The following is a 23,429-nucleotide window of genomic DNA, read 5'->3' as shown; positions in this document are numbered from 1 at the left end:
GGAGAAGGCAACCTTCACACACAAGACAACTGGAGCAGTTTGCTCATGAGGAGTGGGCCAAAATAGCTGTCGAGAGGTGTAGAAGTCTCATTGACAGTTACAGGAATGGTTTGATTGCAGTGATTGCCTCAAAAGGTTGTTCAACAAAATATTAAGTTAAGAAGAACCATCATTTCTGTCCAGGCCCATTTCATGAGGTTAATTTTTGTTTTAAATTCTGTGGAAGCAAAAAAGCAATGTCTGATTTTCATTTGTTCATTTTCAAAAATTTGTAATTTATCAGATTCAAGTTATTTCTGTGACCATTGTGGGTTTTTCTTTCATTAAACGAGGGGTACCAACAATTTTGACCACGTGTGTAGTGTAAGTGTACATGTAATACACTGACTCACCAGTGATGTCTCTAGGTGAAGTCCTTCATCTTCGCTTTTCTTCTTCATCTGGCACAGACAGCCATCACTTCTTCCAGCCAGGAATCATCTCTGCAGAAAATAACACACAGTTATCAATAACTGATCTCTTCTAGAGAATATTCCCACTTTTCCCCCCGACTTCTACACTACACCAGTTGAAGAAAAAAAGCAACATAGTGCCGTCCTGCACAGTAACAGGACCCCTCTTTTGTCCCATCCCATGGAAAACAGTTTCCTAAAAAGTAAATTATATTACAGAAGTAATAATGTAATAATAATAATTGGAATCTAAAGTAATAATGTTCCCCACTGGTCACCATAAACTAATAAAGCATGTTCCTCAATCTGGCTCCCAAACAGTAATTAAGTCCCTTGTCTAGCCAGGCACCCCCATATGTCCCTTCTGGCCACCATTTGTCTAGTGTGACCCCTCCATATATTTATCCTAACACACGTGTATCGAGCCTGGCCCCTCTCATATACCCATCCTAGCCCCCCCATGTGGCCAGTCTGCCCCCCCCACATATCCATCCTTGCCTCCATGTTTCTAGCCTGCGCCCCCATATATCCCACCCATATATCCTCCATGTGTCCAGCCTGCCCTCTACATATCCATCCTGGCCTCCATGTGTCCAGCCTCCCCCCTCATATATCCATACTGCCCTTACCCCCTGCATATATCCATCATGACACCCCCCATATATCCAGCGTGCCCCTCCATATATTTATGCTAGCCCATGTGTATCGAGCCCGCCCCCCCACATATTCATCCTAGCCCCCCATGTGTCAAGCCTGTTCCCCCCCCCCATATATCCATCCTGGCCTCCATGAGTCCAGCCTGCCCCCCCCCATATATCCTTCCTGGCCTCCATGAGTCCAGCCTGCCCCCCCATATATCCATCCTGCCCCCCATATATCCATCCTGGCCTCCATGTGTCCAGCCTGCCCACCCCCCTTTGCCTGGGTCCAGCCAGGGTTCCCCCTTGTGTGTCCAGCCAGGGTTCCCCCCTTGTGTGTCCATCCAGGGTTCCCCCCCTTGTGTGTCCAGCCAGGGTTCCCCCCCTTGTGTGTCCAGCCAGGGTTCCCCCCCTTGTGTGTCCAGCCAGGGTTCCCCCCCTTGTGTGTCCAGCCAGGGTTCCCCCCCTTGTGTGTCCAGCCAGGGTTCCCCCCCTTGTGTGTCCCGCCAGGGTTCCCCCCCTTGTGTGTCCCGCCAGGGTTCCCCCCTTGTGTGTCCAGTTAGCTACCCCCTTGTGTGTCCAGCCAGGCTACCCCCTTGTGTGTCTGTCCAGCTGGGCCCCCCCTTGTGTGTCCAGCTGGGCCCCCCCTTGTGTGTCCATCCAGTGTTCCCCCTTGTGTGTACAGCCAGGGCCCCACCTTGTCATCTGGGCCCCCCCTTGTGTGTCCAACCAGGACCACCGCTTTGGTGTCCAGTTGGCTCCCCCCTTGTGTGTCCAGCCAGCCTACCCCCTTGTGTGTCCAGCTGGGCTCCCCTTGTGTGTCCAGCTGGGCTCCCCTTGTGTGTCCAGCCAGGGTTGCCCCTTGTGTGTCCAGCCAGGGTTGCCCCCCTGTGTGTCCAGCCAGGCTACCCCCTTGTGTGTCTGTCCAGCTGGGCCCCCCCTTGTGTGTCTGTCCAGCTGGGCCCCACCTTGTGTGTCCAGCTGGGCCCCCCCTTGTGTGTCCATCTGGGCCCCCCCCTTGTGTGTCCAGCTGGGCCCCCCCCTTGTGTGTCCAGCTGGGCCCCCCCCTTGTGTGTCCAGCTGGGCCCCCCCCTTGTGTGTCCAGACCATTACACAAACACACACACACACACACACACCTCTTACCTTCCTGCGCTCCCGTGCGGTGTCCTCCTTCTCCTGAGTTGCGCGCCTCCTTCACAGCAGGCGCATGACGATGACGTCATACGCCGGCCGGCGAAGGGAGACACGCAGCTTCAGCTGCTTCACTGGGACGTGCGCCGCGGTGGTTCAGGTAATGAACGCTGCGTGCGCGCGTCCCTGCATACACTGTGCCTGCGCTTTTAAAGGGCCCGTGCCCCTTAAAACCGCAGGATTTTTTTTTGTTCTCTTCTCCCCCCTCTACTCTGCAGCAGGGGGCGGGGCCCACCGGGAAATTTCCCGGTATCCCGCCAGCCCAGACCGACCCTGACTGTTGCTGAGCTCTGATCCTCTGCCCCGGGGAGGGGAAGCAGTGACAAGCTCCTCTCTGGTGCCAGCACGTCTTACCTCCCTCCTTGTTCTGGATGGAGAGGACGATGTCCTCCACATCCACATGCCTGGCCTCGTCAAAATTGTGCACGGCTATGTGGTAGCTTTCCTCCTTGAAGGCAGTGTGGACTCCCTCCACCGTGAAGAAGCAGTTCCGCCCCGCGCAGACAGTGTCCCCGACAGTGAGTGGGCCCCCCTGTTTGTCCAGGGCCCCGGCACTTGCCCGGGTGCGCCGGGTTCTGGCGCAGCTCTGATACAGATATAGTACAGACCAAAAGTTTAGACACACCTTCTCATTTAAAGATTTTTCTGTATTTTCATGACTATGAAAATTGTACATTCACACTGAAGGCATCAAACCTATGAATTAACACACGTGGAATTATATACTTAACAAAAAAGTGCGAAGCAACTGAAAATATGTCTTATATTCTAGGTTCTTCAAAGTAGCCACCTTTTGCTTTGATGACTGCTTTGCACACTCTTAGCTTCAAGAGGCAGTCACCGGAAATGGTCTTCCAACAATCTTGAAGGAGTTTCCAGAGATGCTTAGCACTTGTTGGCCCTTTTGCCTTCACTCTGCAGAGCCTACAGCTCCTGTATAGTTTGCACCCCACCCCCATCCAACGCTGGCCTTGACTGAGGCCTTACCCACCATTTTCCCCATAAAAAAAAAGGGAACACCTGAAACTTTACATATAATCTCTTTTAATGAAACAATGAATTTTATTGCATTAAAAAATAAAGAAAATTACAAAGACTGAGCAGTTGACATATAAAAAGGCACAAACCAAAAAAAATTGTGTAGCCTATTCAGTGATGGAAGAGAAAGCAATGTACCACAATGCACCGCTTTTTCCACCTGGACACATACCACAGCACTGAGGTGGCCAAACCTCTGGAACTAAAACAGCTATCATCACCCTGGTACCTCATTGCCATTCAGTATGACTGACAGAGAGCAGAATACAAGGGCCAACATAGGCAGTAGTGCATTCAATCAGAAGTCAGGTTCATGCAATGTTTACAGTAAATATTATCTTTTTTCCCCATTTTATAAATTATGTGTTACTAATAAGAAAAAAACAAACATTACAAAATTCCCCAAAAATTCACCTTTGCAATGTTACTTTGACAGCCATCTGCACTGACAATTTTTTTTTGTATTTTTTATATATTTTTTTTAAATCTGATCTGTCACGTTAGATTGAAAATTTTCATTCATCCCTACTGTGAGCGCAATACCACTACAAATGATAAAAAGTACTTTGTTTTTACTTAAACACATATACATTTTTTTTATTTTTACATTTTTGTTTCTTGGATTTATCGCTATATTAAAAATATATATCACATTTTTATGGTGTATTTTAATTTTTAAGTGAATTTAGAAATCTAATAAAATCGAAAGCATCTACGGTAAATGTGTTTCCCACAGTAAAAATCTATTTTACCTGTAACATGTGCAGTACTTACAGATGCCAAAGTGCAACGATGCACTGCAAACTCCTTTCAGTGAGGGAAGGGTTAAAACATTTCAATGCTCAGGGGAGCCTGGATTCCCCTGTCATTGAAGGGGTTAAAGGCACCTTAATACAATCAGCTTCAACATTTTGGTTACGTTCTACATTTTTTATTTAAATTCCTAATAGATTTTGCTCTCAAAAGGACTTTAATTAATATATTAAATTAAAAAAAAAAAAGTTACAAAAACATAATTTTGATTCTGATTAAACCCAAGCGTCCACCCGAATTTATATTATTATTTTCCATAAAATTTCCTGTTTAGAAGAAATATGAGAAGATTCACATTGACTTTTGCCTTGTCAAACATTTTCATTACAGCAACACCATCATACTGCATTTGCAGCAGGTCCTGAAATAGAGAAAAGGGAGTCAATATGAAAAATATGGTTTAAATAAAGTTGATAAGGATGAAAAATTTTGAAGAAATCTGGAAATTCAATTTGCGTTCAATTTATTTGCTGGCATAATCCATTTTTTTATGTTTTAAGGTCTCTCCAAACCCCACAGTATAATAAACAGATGAGTTTAAAAAAACAACAACATGTTATACTCCCCTTGCCCCTTCACCTATCCTGGAGCTCCCCGCACAGTCCTCCGCTCGCTCACTTCCTCCCTCCAGCTCCAGTGTTCTCTTCGGTCTTCAATCTCCTTCACACCTCAGTCCTTACTAGGACTTATGTTACATCATGACATGTGTTACCCTGTGATGTCATAACGTCATTTCAGGCTCAGTCAGTGAAGAAAAGTGAAGACAGAAAAGAAGCCTTGAGCCAGTGGGAGAAAGCAAGTCAGTGGAGGTTTGGGCAGGGGAGCTGCAGCACCATGGCAGGTGAGGGGTGAAGCAAGTATAATGGCTTTTCTTTATTTATCTATTAACCACTTCTCAGCCGAAAAAAACATCAATCATTCTGCCTGATTCAAGTGAATCATATTCCAAAAAATGTGAGTTCTGGCAAATCCAAATTTTTGGTGAAATTCAAGTCAATGCACATCTGTAAAAGTTACATAACCTTAGTCACTTGTATAAAATATCCCCCAAAATGATTTTTTTTTTTACACTGGACAAGAAACTGAGCTACATCAATTCAATCACCGATGCACAAATATGCTTTTTTTGTATAAGTAAAGCTTTAAAGGGTCGTCACTTATATACACAGGGATTCCCACCAATCATAAAAACAGGGGTCCCTTGTCTCCTGTTTAAATGAAGCAGCGGTTGCACATGTGCTGTTGCGCCTCATTAAAGGGGTTTTCCCACGAACAAAAGTTAATTTTAATCAATAGATCTTGGAATAAAAATAATTTCCACAATTGGATGTGTTTAAATAAAATGTTCCTGTGCTGAGATAATCTTATAAATGTGCCCCTGCTGTGTAATGGCTGTGTCTGACCGTGCAGGAACATGGTCTGATCATACCACAGCTCCTGGACAGGGGAGGAAGCAAAAGAGTATACAGACATTACAGCACGGGATCACAGCTGATTCTTTCTTTGAAGTAAAACATTGTTTAAAAACAGGCAGTGATATGTTTTACTTCACAAAACGAATCAGCTGTGATCCTGTGCTGTAATGTCTGTATACTCTTTTGCTTCCTCCCCTGCCCAGGAGATGTGGTATGATCAGACCATGTTCCTGCACAGTCAGACACAGACATTACACAGTACACAGCAGGGGCACATTTATAAGATTATCTCAGCACAGGAACATTTTATTTATACACATCCAATTGTGGAAATTATTATTATTCCAATATCTATTGATTAAAATGAACTTTTGTTAGTAGGAAGCCCTTTTAAACAGTGGTTGCACATGCGCAGTTGCGCCTCATTAAGAGTCTATGGGACTCACCGAGACAACTATGTGCTGTACTTGACGCTGTCAGTCCCATAGACAGCAAATGTAGCGACATAGCACATGTGCAACTCCGACGCCATTAAAAGGAGAGACCAGGGACCCCTGTTCTAGTGCTGGGTGGGTCCTAGATGTTTGGCTCCACATTGATCAGACACTTATAAGCTAAATTGTAGATTTACAGTATATCTCCAATTCCCTCACACCCGTATTGCCAGGAACGTTTACTGCACGTTGAATGAAAATTATTTATTATAAAGCATCATTAATTCCAGGGTGCTGTACAAGACGATTTACATATATAAAAGCTATAAAGCAAATACAATAAACACAGTGATAGACTGGTACAGAGGAAGAGACGACCCTTCCCTCGAGGTCTTCCTAACTATAAGGTAAGGGAGAGGAATCGATAAATCAGGGGGTTGTGATAGTGAAGCGGTAGCAGAATTACTGGTGGTTGGGCGTGTATTACTCGATCTAGGTTTGCTTGTTCCACTTAACCATCGGTCCACAGATATTCTCTCTCCACCAGCCTGTTTTTATTGCTATTTCACTTGCACATTCATTTCTGTACAATCTTTATGTATTTAATACCTGAAAGTGAAGCTGGACCTTTTCCATCTCCACCCCAAGAAACTTTGCCTTCACTTCAAAATCACCGACTGCATCTCCGGGTGTGATGTCAAAGAGAACGTTTTTGAATCTAAAAGAAGATAATTCAGTAAATGTTTAGTTGACTCCTATCAGTCTCAACGATGTAAGCCATACAAAAAAAATGTTGCCAACTTCCATCACAAACTCCTAGAAGTAAGTAACAGCGTTATAGATCTGTTTCAGGAAGCTTCCTCGTGCCCTCTGAGTACTAGGCGAGACATCACATTTCGAGCCAGCTAGGTCTATGTAGTAAATCTTAGATTAAAATTAATGGAGGTGCAGTGCAATCTGCATTCATGGGCATAAGAGTCCTGCCTCTCTCCCTTCTATAGGGTCTTATTCCTCCCTAACCTTGTGTGCCTTTCTACAAATGACTAATGCTATCGATATTCATTAGAAGGCTGTCAGCTGAATGCTTACGAGTCTCAAAAGTTTCTTCTTCTTTTTTTTTTTTTGCTTATTTTGAGTACACTGCCATACTTTAAAGACCTTACACATAGAGTGATTACAACTGGATCAGATTGGCATAGCAGATTATTTATTTTGTAAAATGACAAAAGCTTAAATGGGTTGTTCCCGTTCATTAGCTGTTCCCGGTATCTGATATGGCTGCAGAGCTGACGTCGTGTCAAAATGGGAATGCCCCGCTCAGAGCTGCTGAGCTCACTGGTCGGCTGCTGTGCTATTGACGTGACGTCAGCTCCACAGCCAAAACCAGACACTGGAAGTAGCGGCGAGAGTCACCTGTGGACCCAGGGAAGGCGAGTACAAATGGGTTTGTTTCTTTTAATGAATGGGAACTACCCCTTTAATGTTAAAATACTGGATTGCCCACAGGGAAAAATGCTTCAATGTATACATTATAGCTTATACCCACTACTGTCACTCACTGATTGGTCTGCAGGCCTTCTATTTCCAGAATGACGCCTTTTTCATGTAGTCTCGCTGCTGTATATTTAAGGGAAGATTGTTTCATTTTCTTGCTGCCTTTTTCTTCTCCTTTCCCATCCATTTTTATAGAACGCCTTGAATTCCTGTGTGAAGTATTTAAGCAATATGAAATATACCACATCAAAGAGATGTTAATATTTTATAAATAACAATCTCAAATTCCACCCAATGTCACAAGAATTAAAATTAAACTTCTCCCATAGATTCAAAATCCCCGCGGATTTGGCTGGGTTCAAATGAGCGCACTGTCAATGTGCTGTCTGTGCGCGCAATGGACCACACACGGACAGCAAGCTGCAAGAGTGCAAGAGCTCAAAAAAACTGCACCCTGCACAAGTCTGGTCCATTTTACTGAGAACACCATTGCGTATAATGGAAGCCTGGTCCAGTACCCGACCACACGGGGCTGCGCATGTAACTGGCTCAATAGTTTCAATATTCGTCTGCAATTGCTCTTAGCCTAATTAACAGAACTCCGTGCTCCACATACAACTAGCAGACCATAGATTACTAAAATCTGGACTACAGGACCTTCAATCAGTGGCTGAAGGGAACAACACTTATTTTCAATTTGAAAAAGCACTCCCATCAAAATTTTTATCCTCTTAATATATTGCAGTCATCATATTATTTAGCACTGTGTACTTACAATTGCTCATTTTGCCTTTCTACCCAGCTAATTCTTCTCTTTTCCATTTGGTCTAGAACATCACTTGATTAAAACTGACTAGCTGAATCCTTGTAAGCTTTACATAGAAACTGGAGGTCAATTTTCCCTGCAAGAGTCATGAGTCACTGCAAAAGTCTCTGGCGGGGGGAGGAGGGATCAGCTGGGTCAGGAGTTGAAGAGGGGGATGATAAATGCACGGTAAAAAGACTTCCTGTTTCTCCATAGAGCAGAGAAAAGAGTAGAATTAACTGGTGGGTAGAAAGGCAAAATGGGCAATTGTAAGTACACAATGCCATATAACATGATGATTGCAATATATTAAGATGATAAAAACTTTTATGGTACTGTTTATTTAACCACTTGGTGCTGTGATTGACTTTATGTTTCTTTGGGAACTAAAAAGACAAAAATAAAGGGAATGTTTCATGAGAAACATTTATGTCTGATATAGGCGAGTCCCATTCTAGCTGATATCCAGCCAGCAGTCAGTGTGGAGGCAGTGGCGGCGCTGTCTTTCTGCATTCAGTGCTATGGGAGGTCCCTTATCCCCTGTCCTGTGGAAAATATCTTTAAGCAAACTCAGTTTTTGAGGATTTTATACAGGATGGAAGATGTTTTGCCTCCTGTCAATTGATGTGAAAAACAAAGGCTCTGTAGGCTAACGGGGAAGCTCCTTACAGTCAAAAGGAATAAGTGCATCAGTCCTCATTTAACAGTTTGTGATGCAGCTCTGATAAATGAATCCTTACATATACTAATCATTACTGCTAAGAACACACGTTTACCAAAAAGCTCCAGCCCCCAAGGAACTTTAGAATTACTATATCATCACAGTACACCACTTTTTAACATTACCTTCTTTATCTTTTTATCCAGAAAAAAACACAACTATGTTTTTGCCTCTAAATTAAATGAGTAATTTTTTTTTAATAATTCTGTTTAAAATATCTCCTTATAGAGGTTTACATTTTGAAACCTTTTTTATTTTTAAAGTTTTGGTTTGTGGAAAGATCTTTCTTCCCTCTTATCTGTTTTCCATTTTGAAATTGTATATTGGTACATAATGACCCTGTGTGAACAGAGCTTACTTCCGAGTTAAGTTGTCTAGACACGTCTTGATGTACGTGTTATAATAGGTTATCTGGTCTTCAAAGAAGGCCGTCTTGGAGTTTAGGGCATTAAGAGTCTGCTGAAGTTTTACAAGTTCAGCTTTTCGCCTCTGCCGGTGTCGCCTTTGGTTACGAATGTCCTGCGAGGATAGGAAAAGAGAATATAGATTATATTAGAGAATAACATCAGAAAAAAAACAGAAAAAATGAAAATAAAAAAGCAGATGATGTCACACAGTCAACGAAAAAAATATGCATGTGTTGTCCCAATATATGACCACTACAGCCAACAGGTCACTGGCCATAATGTCAGTGCAGAACACTTCCCAGAAACATCATTTTTATTTCTGCTGACCATCCAGGGGAGTATGCTCAGATGTTAATGATCGGTAAAATATTTTGTTTCTTTCTTTAAAATTTCTCAAGCTTTCTTATTTCAGAGCAGGAATGAATGTGTCACATGGATTTATGTCATTCTACATCAACTAAGGAATGTGCTCCTCAGACTCTCAGACCTGTGAGCCCATCACAACACTGGACCTAGTCACAGGACAATAAAACCTTCACACTCCTTATCTATTAACTGCTAAAATATTTATAGCCAGAACTGTTTATCTCTTCCATAATATCTCTGCTTTTCATCACCTGTCTTACCTATTGCATTTTTTGTGTCTTATTGTGTATAAATATGTGACTCTTCAGATTTTGTGGTATACTATGCCTGATGAAGAGACCTGAGTAGTCTCAAAAGCTTTCAATTTGTTACCATCTTTTCAGTTAGCCATTAAAAGGTATCAACCACTAAGGACTCTCAAATCTAAATATTATTCATACATCAAAACTTATCTATATGTCTTTCCTTGTTGCTTTTAAATTCAAATGACTTAAAAAGGGGTTGTCCAGGATGTTTTACTATGGCCTGAACAGGCAAGTATTTGACAACAGATGCAACTACCTGCCTGTTCTGGGTGCTGGCTCAGAGAGGTCACAGACTGCCTCTGCCAGCAATTCAACTGTTCCACCTTAACAGAGCAGCTTACCTTCTTCTGGGATGCTCTGTTAAAGGGACTGCTGACATCTTGTTGATTGACAGGTGGCTCCTCACACTTAGGCAGTGAGGAGCTGGCTGTCAATCAGTATGACATCGGCAGTCACGCCTCATTAACAGATCAGAGCCGAAGAGAAGTAGCTGCTCTGTCAACATGACATCAGCGGAAGCCACTGAATCGATGGCAGGAGCAGTGACATGGTGCCGGCAGATATCAGCACTGGGTAAAATAGGCAGGTAGTTAGCAACTTAGGTCCATAGTAAAAAAAAAAAAAAATAGTCCTCTATAAACCCTTTAATCGTTTCAAAAATAATACACCACCTCATTGCGCTCCCTCTTCATGTAACATTAAATCAGGAGACACATTCAAGGTCATTTTTCAGTGTACTTTTTTATATGCCATTGGAGATTTACTTCTAATGTGAGCATGACATTTGATTTGTAGAAGGGCTACGAGTTGTGCATCCTCAGAAGAATCTTCATAAGAATCTCCAGGTGTCTTTCTAAATATGTTTTTCTGGATTATCGATACAACAGAATCCCCCCTTCCCTCCTTATAAAAGTTTGGGAGGTGGTAAAACAGAAATTAAATTCACTTTTTATTTTTAAAAATATAACCCTTTGGCGAAATTGTTATATTACACAATTTCGGATGATCCAGGATTAAAAGATATATGCAGCTGTAAGACCTATGAAACAATAAAATTCCTGATATATTAATAACATTTTACCCAACAGGGTAAAATGAACGCATCGATAAATACATATTATATACACACACATTATAATATATGCACCCGCATCAATCGATTTGCCAGATTTGCCAAATTCTAGTGCGTGCATGGGATATCCCTATTTTCCTTGACCCGCAGCTTTGACCTTTCTTCCTAGATGCACGTTTTGTGATGATGCCCTTGTTTTTTTTCAGTAGTCTATGGGCCCGCAATGGAGGCGATAGTCACCTCTCTGTGTCAATAAATAAAGAAAATCCAATATTAAAAAAAGAAGATTGAAAACAAGAAGGGGGCATAAAGGAGGGCAAGGGAGGAGCCACCATGAGCATGATTCATGAGCTTTCCTCACCCCTCTTCTGCTGCAACTGTAAAGACTCCTCCATGGAGCTCAGGAGTCTAGAGAGTAAAGTTTCTTTTAGATTCATTTATGTTCTTTCTTCAGGTGGAGGAACGAGGTAAATTAAAAGTTGCTTTATGGATTGATATTGTGGGGTAGAGGGTCTTTAATAAACATTCAATATGGGGTGGGAGGGAGGTTTTCCACCACAGCAGAGGTGTAGATGCTATATAGGAAGACATAAAAGATGAAGGGGAGGGTAAGGTAGGGACATGCCTACCCCAGAGGAACCTTCCTTCTTCCAATAATCCACTGCAATTACATGGCAAGTCTGATCAGGAAGAATCTCCATTGTTAAAAATGGAGAATGTTTATTTGATAGGTTTTCCTTAAGATCATGTGCCTATTGCCCTCACTCATTATTTATTTCAGACAGATTGTAGAGGCAACTGGCACCTCTATCCAAATATTCTCCAAATCCCATGTTATATTTGAGAAAACATCCATCAGTACTATAACAAAAATCTGAAGCAAATATAGCTCAGTCCTACAGAGAGAGGGTGCAGGAGAAGAGGACGGGTCATTGCTGAGTCTTTTAGAACATTTGAAATTAGTTTGAAGTTAGAAGCAACAATAAAATATACAATGTCTCCTATTGGAAAGTAATGGGGAGGGAAACCCCCTCCCAGAGGATTAAATATTCTATATGCATATGAAAGATTATTGTACAACCCATGTTCCCTTTTCTGTGTGTTGAAGGGAAATTACGGCACATTGTGATCCCCACACATTACAATCTACGTACAATATTGTAGCTTAAAAAGAGTTGTTTCAAGTTGATAAGTTATCACCTAACAGCACCTATCTGATTGCTGGGGGTCTGACCGATGGGACCACCACTCATCCCGAAAATAGGGTTTTGAAATGCCCTATTAGAATGGCATGCCGCCACAGCTCTATTCATGGTCTCTGGGACTGCCGGATATCACAGAGTAGAGCACTCTGGTCTATCTCCAAAAGTCTCATACACGATGCATGGAGTCCTGGCACACATAAGTAGCCATTAGCCGGGTTAGGGCAATTACTTTAATCAATATGAAAATAAACAAAAAAGAAAGCTGCACAACCTTAGCAATCTCATTGATAATTTCTTGGTACTTCATTTCCTCGGTCACTAGTCCGGCCTGTTCTAAATTGCGGAGATTCCTTAGGATTTTCCTTTTCTTTTGTTCCAAGGGAAGTTGCCCATCTTCCAAAACAGATTGACTCCTCTTCATTTTATCTGGTGTCCTGGCGTCAAGAGCAGCCCGCTTCTCAATAACCTTCAAGTGTTCATTTTCCTAGAAGCAGAGTGTATGACATGCTTAGTGAGTTTGTCTATGCAAACAAATAGGTACCTAGAAGGTGATTTGGGTTCATTTACACAAAGTAATAAGATTTTTTGTCAAATTAAAGTAGGATACTGGAAATGTATCTAATAGGCCATTAACAATATTTTGTTCCCAATTTATTAACAATTTGGCCTTCTTAGAAACCTGCACCAAAACACCAAACTGTTTTACAAGGTCTGATCCAAATGTAATCTTAATGCCTTCTCATTGATATAGACTTTTAAGGCCTTAAAGACCCGGTCTGTTTCTGCTCCATTCACTTTTTCATCAGGAGACAAGCAGGACCAGTGACATCACATCTATTCATAATCCTGGAAAACCCTTTTAATGTAGGATTGGTGTGGTTGAATTGCAGTATCGGATACAAGTGAACTATGAGCCTACGTGTCCCCTTATACAAGAAGCTGACACCTTTCTACCATTGCCAGTATTACCTTATTCAACAATTTGTTCTATGATAGCTCTGTGGGACTGCAGCAGACTTGGCTACCCATGTGCTTCAAAGAATATTGGACGCCAAGTACTCGAAGGACAATTTGGTCGTCTTTCTATGAACCACTTTTGGTAGTTACAGACCACTGCATCCCGTTAATACCCCACAAGAGCTGTCATAGAGATGCTATGATTTAGTCGTCTAGCCATCCTTACTCTTTCCCATTTGTTTCCAACAAATCAACGTAAAGGACTGATTGCTCCCTTGTTGCCCAATATATCCCCCTCCTATACAAATTCCAATGTAATGAGATGATCAATGATATTCACTTCCTCTTATAGCTGCATCAAGTATCCACAGCGCTATTATCCATTATTAATAGAAACTTGCATATATAAGATCAGATTCATGAAGAGTCAGAAGACGTCACTGATAAGTGACACATGACACCGATGGATATACCTGTGGTAGAGAAGCAGGGGTCTCCAAGATTTCTAGGAGTCTTTCTCCAGGCTGTGTACGAATAACATCGACTATCAACTTCTTAGTTCTGTAATGAAAGGAAGAAGAACATTTCCAAGACGTTAAACATCAAAGGGTCCCCTATGCTGTATATTCCAGGAGCAATACTATAATTACACCAGAGAAATAACAAGGTCTAGATGTGAAAAGTCTTGCAAATTCCAGAAATAGCTTCCAGATGGAATTTACCGTGTCTCCGCTTTTGCCATTCTTTCAGTGTCCACCGTTCTGTATCTCTATGTGAAACGCTTGTCTGGTTTAGAAAACCCATTTATAAATACTTAGTTCTGGATAATGGAGTAGCTCCCCCACTGTTCATGAGTGTGGAGCTGCTATAAAGACTGTCCATTGCTCCGGATCACCTTTGTAGAATATGTTCATTGGGGGGGGGGGGGGTTAAACATATGTTTAGCCTACCACCATGTTCCTACTCAGATAACAGCTGATGACTGGGGGTGCTCAACAGCTTGATATCCTGTGATCACCTTGTCATTTGGGGACCACTCTAATTACTAAAAAGATAGCCCAGGAATAGAAGCGAGGACCATCACCACTCTTATCCATGAGCTGGGCCTATCATTTTTCCACACCAATTTTTTTTAATGATAAGCTGCAGTACCAGGAACAGCCTGTGGACAAGTGTGGCACTGTTTTAGTAAATACACAGATCTAAATGCTTATCACATCTTCTGTTATCCATACCAAAAATCCAAAGGGTAAGTTTACTGAGTGAACAATAAGGGAGGGAATAAGATATTCTTAGGTCTGCAAATATCTAAACAGCGTATGTGATACCATTATTGGTTACATGGTCAAAAAACATAAAAAAACATTTGTGTCATTGAAACGTTTTATCGCAATCGTTCCCATGTAGTTTGTTTAGCTATTGCAGCTAAGAAAGGAACATAATGTCCAGACACATGGGAAAGTATGCAGTCCAGCCTCGAGACAGTCAAATTCCGCACAGATTCTAAGCAAAGTCGCCCAAAAGAAAATGATGAAAAAAACAAAACGTACACAAGTAGAAATGTGTAAGGAACGGTCATGTCTAAAGCAGCTGTCTAGATGGGGGCATTGTCAGGACAAGAGCAGAATGATCATCGACTACAGGTGAGAAAGAAGAATAGACAACCTCCAAAGAGTATGTTAAACATCTAGAATGCTGCATATTGTTGACAGCTCATTGATTTTAATTTGTATATCTTTGTATAATTTGAATATACACACACACACATATATTTATACATATACATACATATAAAATATTATATACACAAAGATATACAAATTAAAATCAATGAGCTGTCAACAATATGCAGCATTCTAGATGTTTAACATACTCTTTGGAGGTCGTCTATTCCTCTTTCTCACCTGTAGTCGATAATCATTCTGCTCTTGTCCTGACAATCCCCCCATCTGCACAGCTGCTTTAGACATGACCTATCCTTATATATATATATTTATGTACACGCACACACACATTATATCCTCTTCCTTCTCTACCACTCTATCATTGTTTATTTGTTACTGTAAGTGAGATCTGTATTTTGTATGTAACCCCTTCTCATGTACAGCACCAAGGAATCAATGGTGCTATATAAATAATAAGTATATATGTATACATATGGATAAATTAAATATTATTCTGCTGAAGCCACTGCTGGTTTCCTTCGTGCAGCAGATGGACCTCAGTAACTTATAATGGACTACATAAAGTTTCTGCCATTTTGACATAGATCCCAAATTCATCAAATTGTTTTCGCCAAAAATCTGTCTTAAAACATTATGATCAGTCACTAAATTTTTATGCAACTCGAAGTTGTGTAAAATATGTTGTGATTTTTTGCAGTTTTCATGAACGTTTTGCCAAGCTCTGCCAAAATAGGTGGAGCTGGGGCGGGACAGGGCATGATGCCACAGTTAGTCTTATTTTACGATTATCTGTAGTGTACATTATGCCAGAAATTGTGCTCCAGTCCCCGACTAGAGCAAGATTTGTGGTGCAGCACAATGAGGCACATACAACTTTTCAGATGCGCCTCTTAATGAATCTGGCGTGACCAACTCCAGCTCACCCACTCATTAAGAAGGGCAAGAACAACGCCAGTCTTAATGAATTGGGGCCTTTGCATATAGGACTATTTTTTCACACCAAGAATAATGGAATTAGAGACAGAGGTCCTTGAAACACATGGAAACAGAACCTAAACATTAAAGTCGATCAAACCCACTGATTTTTGTGGGATGGGCTGACCATCTAATGTGTATAGCAGAGGTCCCCAACCACCAGTCAGAGTACCAGGAAAGGGTCCGTTGGTTTTTTTTTTGTCAGTCCACGTCACCGACGCAGACCATCACTAAACACTAAGGCTGCGTGCCCACTATGCATTTTTTAAGCGTTTTTGACGCGGAATTTCCACAGCGAAAATGCTTAAAAAACGCTTGGTAATACGTGCCCCATGGTCCCCAATGATAATCCGCATGTGCTGTGCACATGCTGCGGAAATTTCCGCTGCGGATTATCATTGCGGAAAAATACGCAGCATGTCCATTAATTTTGCGGACACGCAGCGTAATCGCCGCCATTGACTTGCATTGGACCGCGTGACATCCGCATCACTGCACCTGCACATGCGGATATCACACGGTTCTATGTGCGGATGGTACCCAGGTCTGGAGGAGAGGAGATTCTCATCCAGACCTGGCTACCATAGAAACTGTAAAAAAAAATGTTTTAAATAAAAAATAAAGATTATACTTGCCTTCCGATGTCCTCCCGGTGTTTTCTCCCCTCCGTCTGGTCTGCTGTATGGGTCGCGTTGTTGTAAAGGACCTGCCATGACGTCATTGAGTCATGTGACCTGTCACATGACTCAATGACGTCACCGCAGGTCCTTCACACCACCGCGAGCCGCCCAAGACACCGGACGCAGCAGAGAAAACACCGAGAGGACATTGGAAGGCAAGTATAATCTTTATTTTTTACCATTTTTATTCTTTTTTTTTTAACTAACTTGGTCAGACTACTATAAATCCATGCCGGTTGCATGGATTTATATAGTGTGACCAAGTTGTCAAGCACTTTTCCAAGTGATGCTATAATCGCTTGGAAAAGCGCTTGATAACCCGCATGCAGAAATGCATGCAAAAACGCTTGACAAACTCTTCTACCTGGCGGGAAAAACGCATGTAAAAAAACGCATGCGTTTTTCCTGCCAAGGGAGAAGCGGAAAAAATCTGCAGCATTTCTGCATCGTGGGCACATAGCCTAACAGTGTGCTCTGCGGTGGCTCAGAGCACACTGTGTGAGATGGATGCTGCCCACTGTTCTAGACTCCCGCAGGGTAGAGGACCTATGGTGACATCAAGGTCACATGACTGTGATGTCACCACAGGTCCTGAAGCAGGATAAAGTGAATGCAGCTGAACAGAAGCTGTCAGGAGTCAGGACACATCTGCCCCATCCTGCTGCAGGGTGTGACGGGGCGGGGAACGGGCTGGCCTCAGTGACGCGGCTCCTGGCACAGCACATTATGTGGGGCACAGGTCCTGTGTAGTGGCCACAGTGTTATGACTCCTGGCATAGCTCCTGGCGGGGACCTGGTTTACACTGTAGACCAGGTCCCCGCCAGGAGCTATGCCAAGAGCCACAACACTGTAGCCGCTACACAGGACCTCTGCTGATGTCAGACCCATGTGACCATGCAAGGAAGTGATGTCATCGGAAGGGGTGGGGCCAGAACCTATGGTGAGTGGAGTCACATTCACATTATATATGTCATAATTAAATGATAAGTAGGCACTAAACTCCAACCCCCTCCATAACCCTGCCCCCATATCACCAAAGCACCGCCCCTGCCGGTCCATTGAAAAATGGTCTTGCTTGATGCCGGTCCCTGATGCAAAAAAGGTTGGGGACCGCTGGTGTATCGGGTCTTTCCAACGATCACCGAACAGATTATGTTGGAAATCAATCTACTGGTCCTTTTGTTTGGTGGGGGATATGCCTCTGACTTATGATTCTGCAAATATCTGTCTCAGAGAACATGATGTTCATCTGACGGGGAAGTCGGGAAATATAGCTGTCACCGGAGCAATCGCTTGGTTGACAGTTACAGTGCCTACAAGTAGTATTCAACCCCCTGCAGATTTAGCTGGTTGACACATGCGGAATTAACTTGGCATTGTGACATTTGTACTGTAGATCAGCCTGGAAGTGGGAAATGCACTGCAGCAAATTTTTTTTTTTTTAAAAAAAACGTTAAAAGTTAATTCAGAGTGTCATTTATTATTCAACCCCTCAAACCACAAGAATTCTGTTTGGTCCCCCTAAAGTATTAATAAGTAGTTCAGGCACCAAGAATAATGAGCTTCACATGTGTGGATTAAAGATCTCTTTTGCCAGCCTTTTCTGACTATTTAAGACCCTCCCCAAACTTGTGAACAGCACTCAGACATGGTCAACATGGGAAAGACAAAGGAGCATTCCAAGGCCATGAGAGACAAGATCGTGGAGGGTCACAAGGCTGGCAAGGGGTACAAAACCCTTTCCAAGGAGTTGGGCCTACCTGTCTCCACTGTTGGGAGCATCATCTGTAAGTGGAAGGCTTATGGAACTACTGTTAGCCTTCCACGGCCTGGACAGCCTTTGAAAGTGTCCTCCCGTGCCGAGGCCAGGCTTGTCCGAAGAGTCAAGGCTAACCCAAGGACAACAAGGAAGGAGCTCCGGGAAGATCTCATGGCAGTGGGGACATTGGTTTCAGTCAATACCATAAGTAACGTACTCCACCGCAATGGTCTCCGTTCCAGACGAGCCCGTAAGGTACCTTTACTTTCAAAGCGTCATGTCAAGGCTCGTCTACAGTTTGCTCATGATCACTTGGAGGACTCTGAGACAGACTGGTTCAAGGTTCTATGGTCTGATGAGACCAAGATCGAGATCTTTGGTGCCAACCACACACGTGACATTTGGAGACTGGATGGCACTGCATACGACCCCAAGAATACCATCCCTACAGTCAAGCATGGTGGTGGCAGCATCATGCCGTGGGGCTGTTTCTCAGCCAAGGGGCCTGGCCATCTGGTCCGCATCCATGGGAAGATGGATAGCACGGCCTACCTGGAGATTTTGGCCAAGAACCTCCGCTCCTCCATCAAGGATCTTAAGATGGGTCGTAATTTCATCTTCCAACAAGACAACGACCCAAAGCACACAGCCAAGAAAACCAAGGCCTGGTTCAAGAGGGAAAAAGTCAAGGTGTTGGAGTGGCCTAGTCAGTCTCCTGACCTTAACCCAATTGAAAACTTGTGGAAGGAGCTCAAGAATAAAGTCCACATGAGACACTCAAAGAACCTAGATAACTTGGAGAAGATCTGCATGGAGGAGTGGGCCAAGATAACTCCACAGACCTGTGCCGGCCTGATCAGGTCTTATAAAAGACGATTATTAGCTGTAATTGCAAACAAGGGTTATTCCACAAAATATTAAACATAGGGGTTGTATAATAATTGACCCACACTTTTATGTTTAAAATTTAATAAAATTCAACTGAGCAACATAACTTTTTGGTTTGTAAGATTTATGCTTCTGTTCATAAAACCTACTCTCGTTTGCAGTTTGAAGGCTCTAACTTATTTGCATCTTATCAAACCAGCTAAATCTGCAGGGGGTTGAATACTACTTGTAGGCACTGTATCTAATGTGTATGGCCAGCTACAGAAGCAGCAGGTGGCAAGTATGGCTTCCCCAGGTAGTGATTTCAGCCAAATATAGATCTTGCACATACTATAGCTCTAACATTGACCAGGAGATTTTCAATCTTTAGCATTTGTCACAATTAAGAATGTAAAAAAAACCTAAATTAGAAAATAACAAGGGCTTCTTAGAGAAAACTACATAGGATTTCCTGCCAGAAGGGGCTTCCACAGGAAAACTTCTTTCCTAGAGGTTTTTATTTTATGAACTTGGCTATTTTTCTACATTCACTTCTTGATTAAAACAGTTTTCATGCTAAATAACCTACTTGATCATTAGGCTCTTCATATCTTTGTCTTCTCCTTCCCGCAAATCAAACTTGCTTGTTAATGAGAGAGAGATTTCCGTTTTTGCCATTTGACTCAGGGCATTCTCTTTGTTGGGATCGCTGGAGTCCACTGCTCCCTCACCTGCCAGGAAAGTAATAGAAAGTCACATTAGTGTTCGAATATGAGTGTATTCACATCTGCTCCACCATTTCTCTTCTTCACAGATCCCTTATCAGGAAGAGAAATAGGTATATACATGTATATTGGATAGGTTCACATGTGAAGAGAATGGGCGCATTTGTGCCGCTGTATTAAGGTCAAGGGTCCAGTCTTGTATGCAAGTTTAATAACCTGTACCGAAGCATCAGCAGAATCCACAATGCTGACTGTCTGGTTCATTTAACTCAGTCAAGCCTTAATATAGGCACAAAATGCATATGTAGTACGCCAATGTAGAACTATCTACGTGTTAGAATATCTTTAGATAATTTCTCCAAACGCTGTGAAGTCGTTGTGTTTTTTAATTAAAGGTTTTAAAAAAATGTTCTCATTTGTGATTAGATTCAGGGGAACTTTTTAGAGTTACCTGGATGTAGCTTTATTCAATGTACGAAGGAGAGAGAAATAATCGCACTCTATCTTTTCTAAATTCTACAATAAGGTAATTTTTTCAACATAATTTCCTTGATTTTCAATACACTTTGTCCATCTGTCAGCAAGCTTTTGGATTCCTTCATCGAAAAATACTTTAGGATGAGCGCCTCGAATTCACCGCGGTCTTCACCTCTTTATCAGATGTGGATCTTCGTCTTTGTAGGGCTTCTTTCAGGTGACCAAACAGGTGATAGTCTGCCTCTCTAACAGAATCAGTTTATGTGCTCCTTTTGCATGGCTGACACTTGTCAAACCTTCCTTGAACTTCTCTATCCATTCTTAAAACACTTCTTCGCGAGAATACACTTTCTCCACACAGTGCACAAAGTCTTCGATATATATTGGCATTAGACACCATCATGCCACAAAAAAATGAATCGCTACACGCTGCTCTTCATTATGCAAATTCCAAGTGGGGCGGCCATTGTTTCTCACACCACAGTCACAAATTAATTACCTTGACACGGTCAAATCTGCACAGCATTGACTGGGGAGACCGCGAGCTCGTACGAAAAGCACTGATAAGATAGTTATACAGTAGTTTTAATATAAGTGTGCAACCTGGTATTGATATATAATTGGTTTTACTTGCTTATCTGGTTTGGCTTTATTTGTTTTATGAAGCTGGTTTAATTTGTTTATCTGATTTGGGTGCATGCAAAATTCACAGTTTCTCCCAGCTCAGCCTAAATGGACAGAGCTGGGACAGAATGGGGTGTATCGATCGCTGCTCATCAAATTCATGACCAGCAGCAGCTTGAGTAGGATTTGTGGCGAGGTGCACACAAAGGTGTACGCCGCTTGTTCGATGCTCCTGATTTATGAGGAGGCATATCCATCTTCAGGAATCAGAAGCTTCTGACTTTAGCATGCTCCCTCATCAAATCATCAAAACTGGCGGTCTTGATGAATCGGGCCCTATGTCCGGAGAGAGGGCACTGCTTTAATCACAACACACCTACTGCTACAATGATCCTTTATGAGCCTTCAGAAAAAAATTATGGATTCATTGGCATGTTAAGCATTAGAGACTGTAATTTTTGGGCAAGATTCGCTTCCAGTTTTGGGTGGCTCTTGTCAGGGCAGGTGACAGACATTCAGGGCAAGAATGAGATAAGGGAACAATAACTCAGGTTATTGAACAGGAAAAAAGTACCAAGGCTGAACCAAGCCAAAAAGTATACCCAAGATTCCCAGCTGTTACAATTCATGTTGAACACATCTTGACTATATTTAATATAAAGTAAAATGAAAGTCAAGAATTCCTTACAGTAAGGACTTGAAGAGTGAATCCTCTCCAAAAACTCATCCTTTTTCAAAGAACGCCCAAGATTTACCAAATTTTTGTGTTACAGGTTTTTGATTCCTTTTGCTTTATGTCTATTAGTCATCTTCTCTGAGAAGACCCTATTTCTGTCAAAGACCGGTTTTCGCTGGAAATATGAGTCCTTGTGTTAGAGGTTTCACTGTTTCAAAAGTAATAACTAATATTCATCTTATCTTGTCCTCCACAGAACGGCAAAAAAGGAAATTACATGACATCAGTAAACCACATAAGCACAAACAGACGTTAAATGCAATTAAATAGCTGTGTTTTACCAAGAAAAGACTCGATGTCAGGCACGGTACCAAGCGCCTCGAGAAGCTCATGTAGAATGTCATTGTGGTCTGGAGAAATCGCATCCTGATGTTCTAAAAGCAGCTACAAAATAGGAAACACTGTCATGAGACTTTATTCACATGTAAAGTTACTGCCTCACAGAACTGATAATATACAAAATACATTTAAGAACATTTTCCTTAGTGGAAAAAAATAGGGTAAATTCCACAAGCCTAAACAATGTCCAGACCAGTGGTCTCCAATGCTTACAAGCTTCTACTTCCAGCATGCCCCAACTGATGAAGCTTGTAGAAAACTAGAACTCACAGCATGTCCAGCAGCCAAACTTGTCATTTTCCAACAGATGGAGAACAATACTGATCAAATACCGCTGCTCTAGACATTATCTAATGGTAGGACCATACCTTTACAGTAAATCTCCTTTCATTTTTATATGCTTATGGTAACATTCTTCTGGAAAAATTAATAAGATTGGCACACATTTAATCTGTTGTCTACCTTGAAAGTCTAAGGGGAGAGGTTTTTAGACTTGATCAGGGTGAGTTCTGACCCATTACTTTACATGTTGATCGGCAATAAAAGTGAGGTAATATGACAGGCCAATGAGTTGTCAGATTAAGCCCCTAATATTTATGGAGTAGTGTAGGAGAAATGTAAATCTTAAAAGTTTTTTCCATTTTTTTCTAATTATTTCATAGGCTTGCTCTATCTAAAAATAACAAAATTACTTACACAGCCGATGCCACTTCAGCACTGCCTGTCCGCCACCTTCTCCTCTAGTCTTTGCTGACAAGGTTGCAGTGGTGGCTTCACCATTACAGGGTGATGCAGCAATGTCAACCAATACCAGGGGCGATGGTCAGACTGGTCCTCAGGGAAATCCCCCTAGTGGGCCAATGTGAAGAATTCGGGCCCCAATGCTCTACCATCTAAATGAGCAGAGCTTGGCCCATTATACTTAAACATGCATCATCAAGATAGGTCAGGAAACCGTAGATGTACTAAATGTATTAGGATGGAATGGGGGTATCGGAACTTCCCCACAGATGGTCAGCAGTTTGGAGATGTCAAGCAGCACCTGAAAGGGGCCTAATTTTTGTATGACGGGTAAAGTAGAGAAGAACACCTTTATCCAAATGGAGATTGATATTTTTACTTTATTAATATTTAACGGCCTTCGGCTCGATCTCGAGCCATGGCGACTTCATAGATGAACGCTCTTTAGGAAGCTAGATGATCTTCCTAATGTGACATTTGGTATTCACATCTGCTTCCAATTCA

At 42.2% G+C, this 23,429-nt stretch overlaps 1 protein-coding gene across 4 annotated transcripts in view; it reads right to left on the bottom strand.

The window, feature by feature from the left end:
• Positions 1 to 3,311: 3,311 nt before the first annotated feature.
• Positions 3,312 to 23,429, bottom strand: part of IQGAP2 (IQ motif containing GTPase activating protein 2) — a 366,951-nt gene continuing 346,833 nt past the window's right edge. For all 4 annotated transcript variants that reach the window (XM_073680151.1, XM_073680154.1, XM_073680153.1 and 1 more), the window contains 8 exons: positions 22,127 to 22,229; positions 19,873 to 20,014; positions 13,790 to 13,877; positions 12,631 to 12,843; positions 9,363 to 9,523; positions 7,544 to 7,687; positions 6,594 to 6,702; positions 3,312 to 4,496 (listed from right to left, as the gene is read on the bottom strand). In XM_073680151.1, the coding sequence (XP_073536252.1) occupies positions 4,383 to 4,496; positions 6,594 to 6,702; positions 7,544 to 7,687; positions 9,363 to 9,523; positions 12,631 to 12,843; positions 13,790 to 13,877; positions 19,873 to 20,014; positions 22,127 to 22,229 (1,074 nt within the window). In that variant the 3' untranslated portion in view covers positions 3,312 to 4,382. The remainder of the gene's footprint in view (positions 4,497 to 6,593; positions 6,703 to 7,543; positions 7,688 to 9,362; positions 9,524 to 12,630; positions 12,844 to 13,789; positions 13,878 to 19,872; positions 20,015 to 22,126; positions 22,230 to 23,429) is intronic.

This window comes from Phyllobates terribilis, unplaced genomic scaffold (genome assembly GCF_046119375.1).
Source record: "Phyllobates terribilis strain yellow unplaced genomic scaffold, ASM4611937v1 Scaffold_1__5_contigs__length_1240528914, whole genome shotgun sequence".
Classification (NCBI taxonomy): Eukaryota; Metazoa; Chordata; class Amphibia; order Anura; family Dendrobatidae; genus Phyllobates; species Phyllobates terribilis.
Note: the sequence above shows the minus strand (reverse complement) of the source record. Positions and strands in the feature narration are given on the sequence as shown.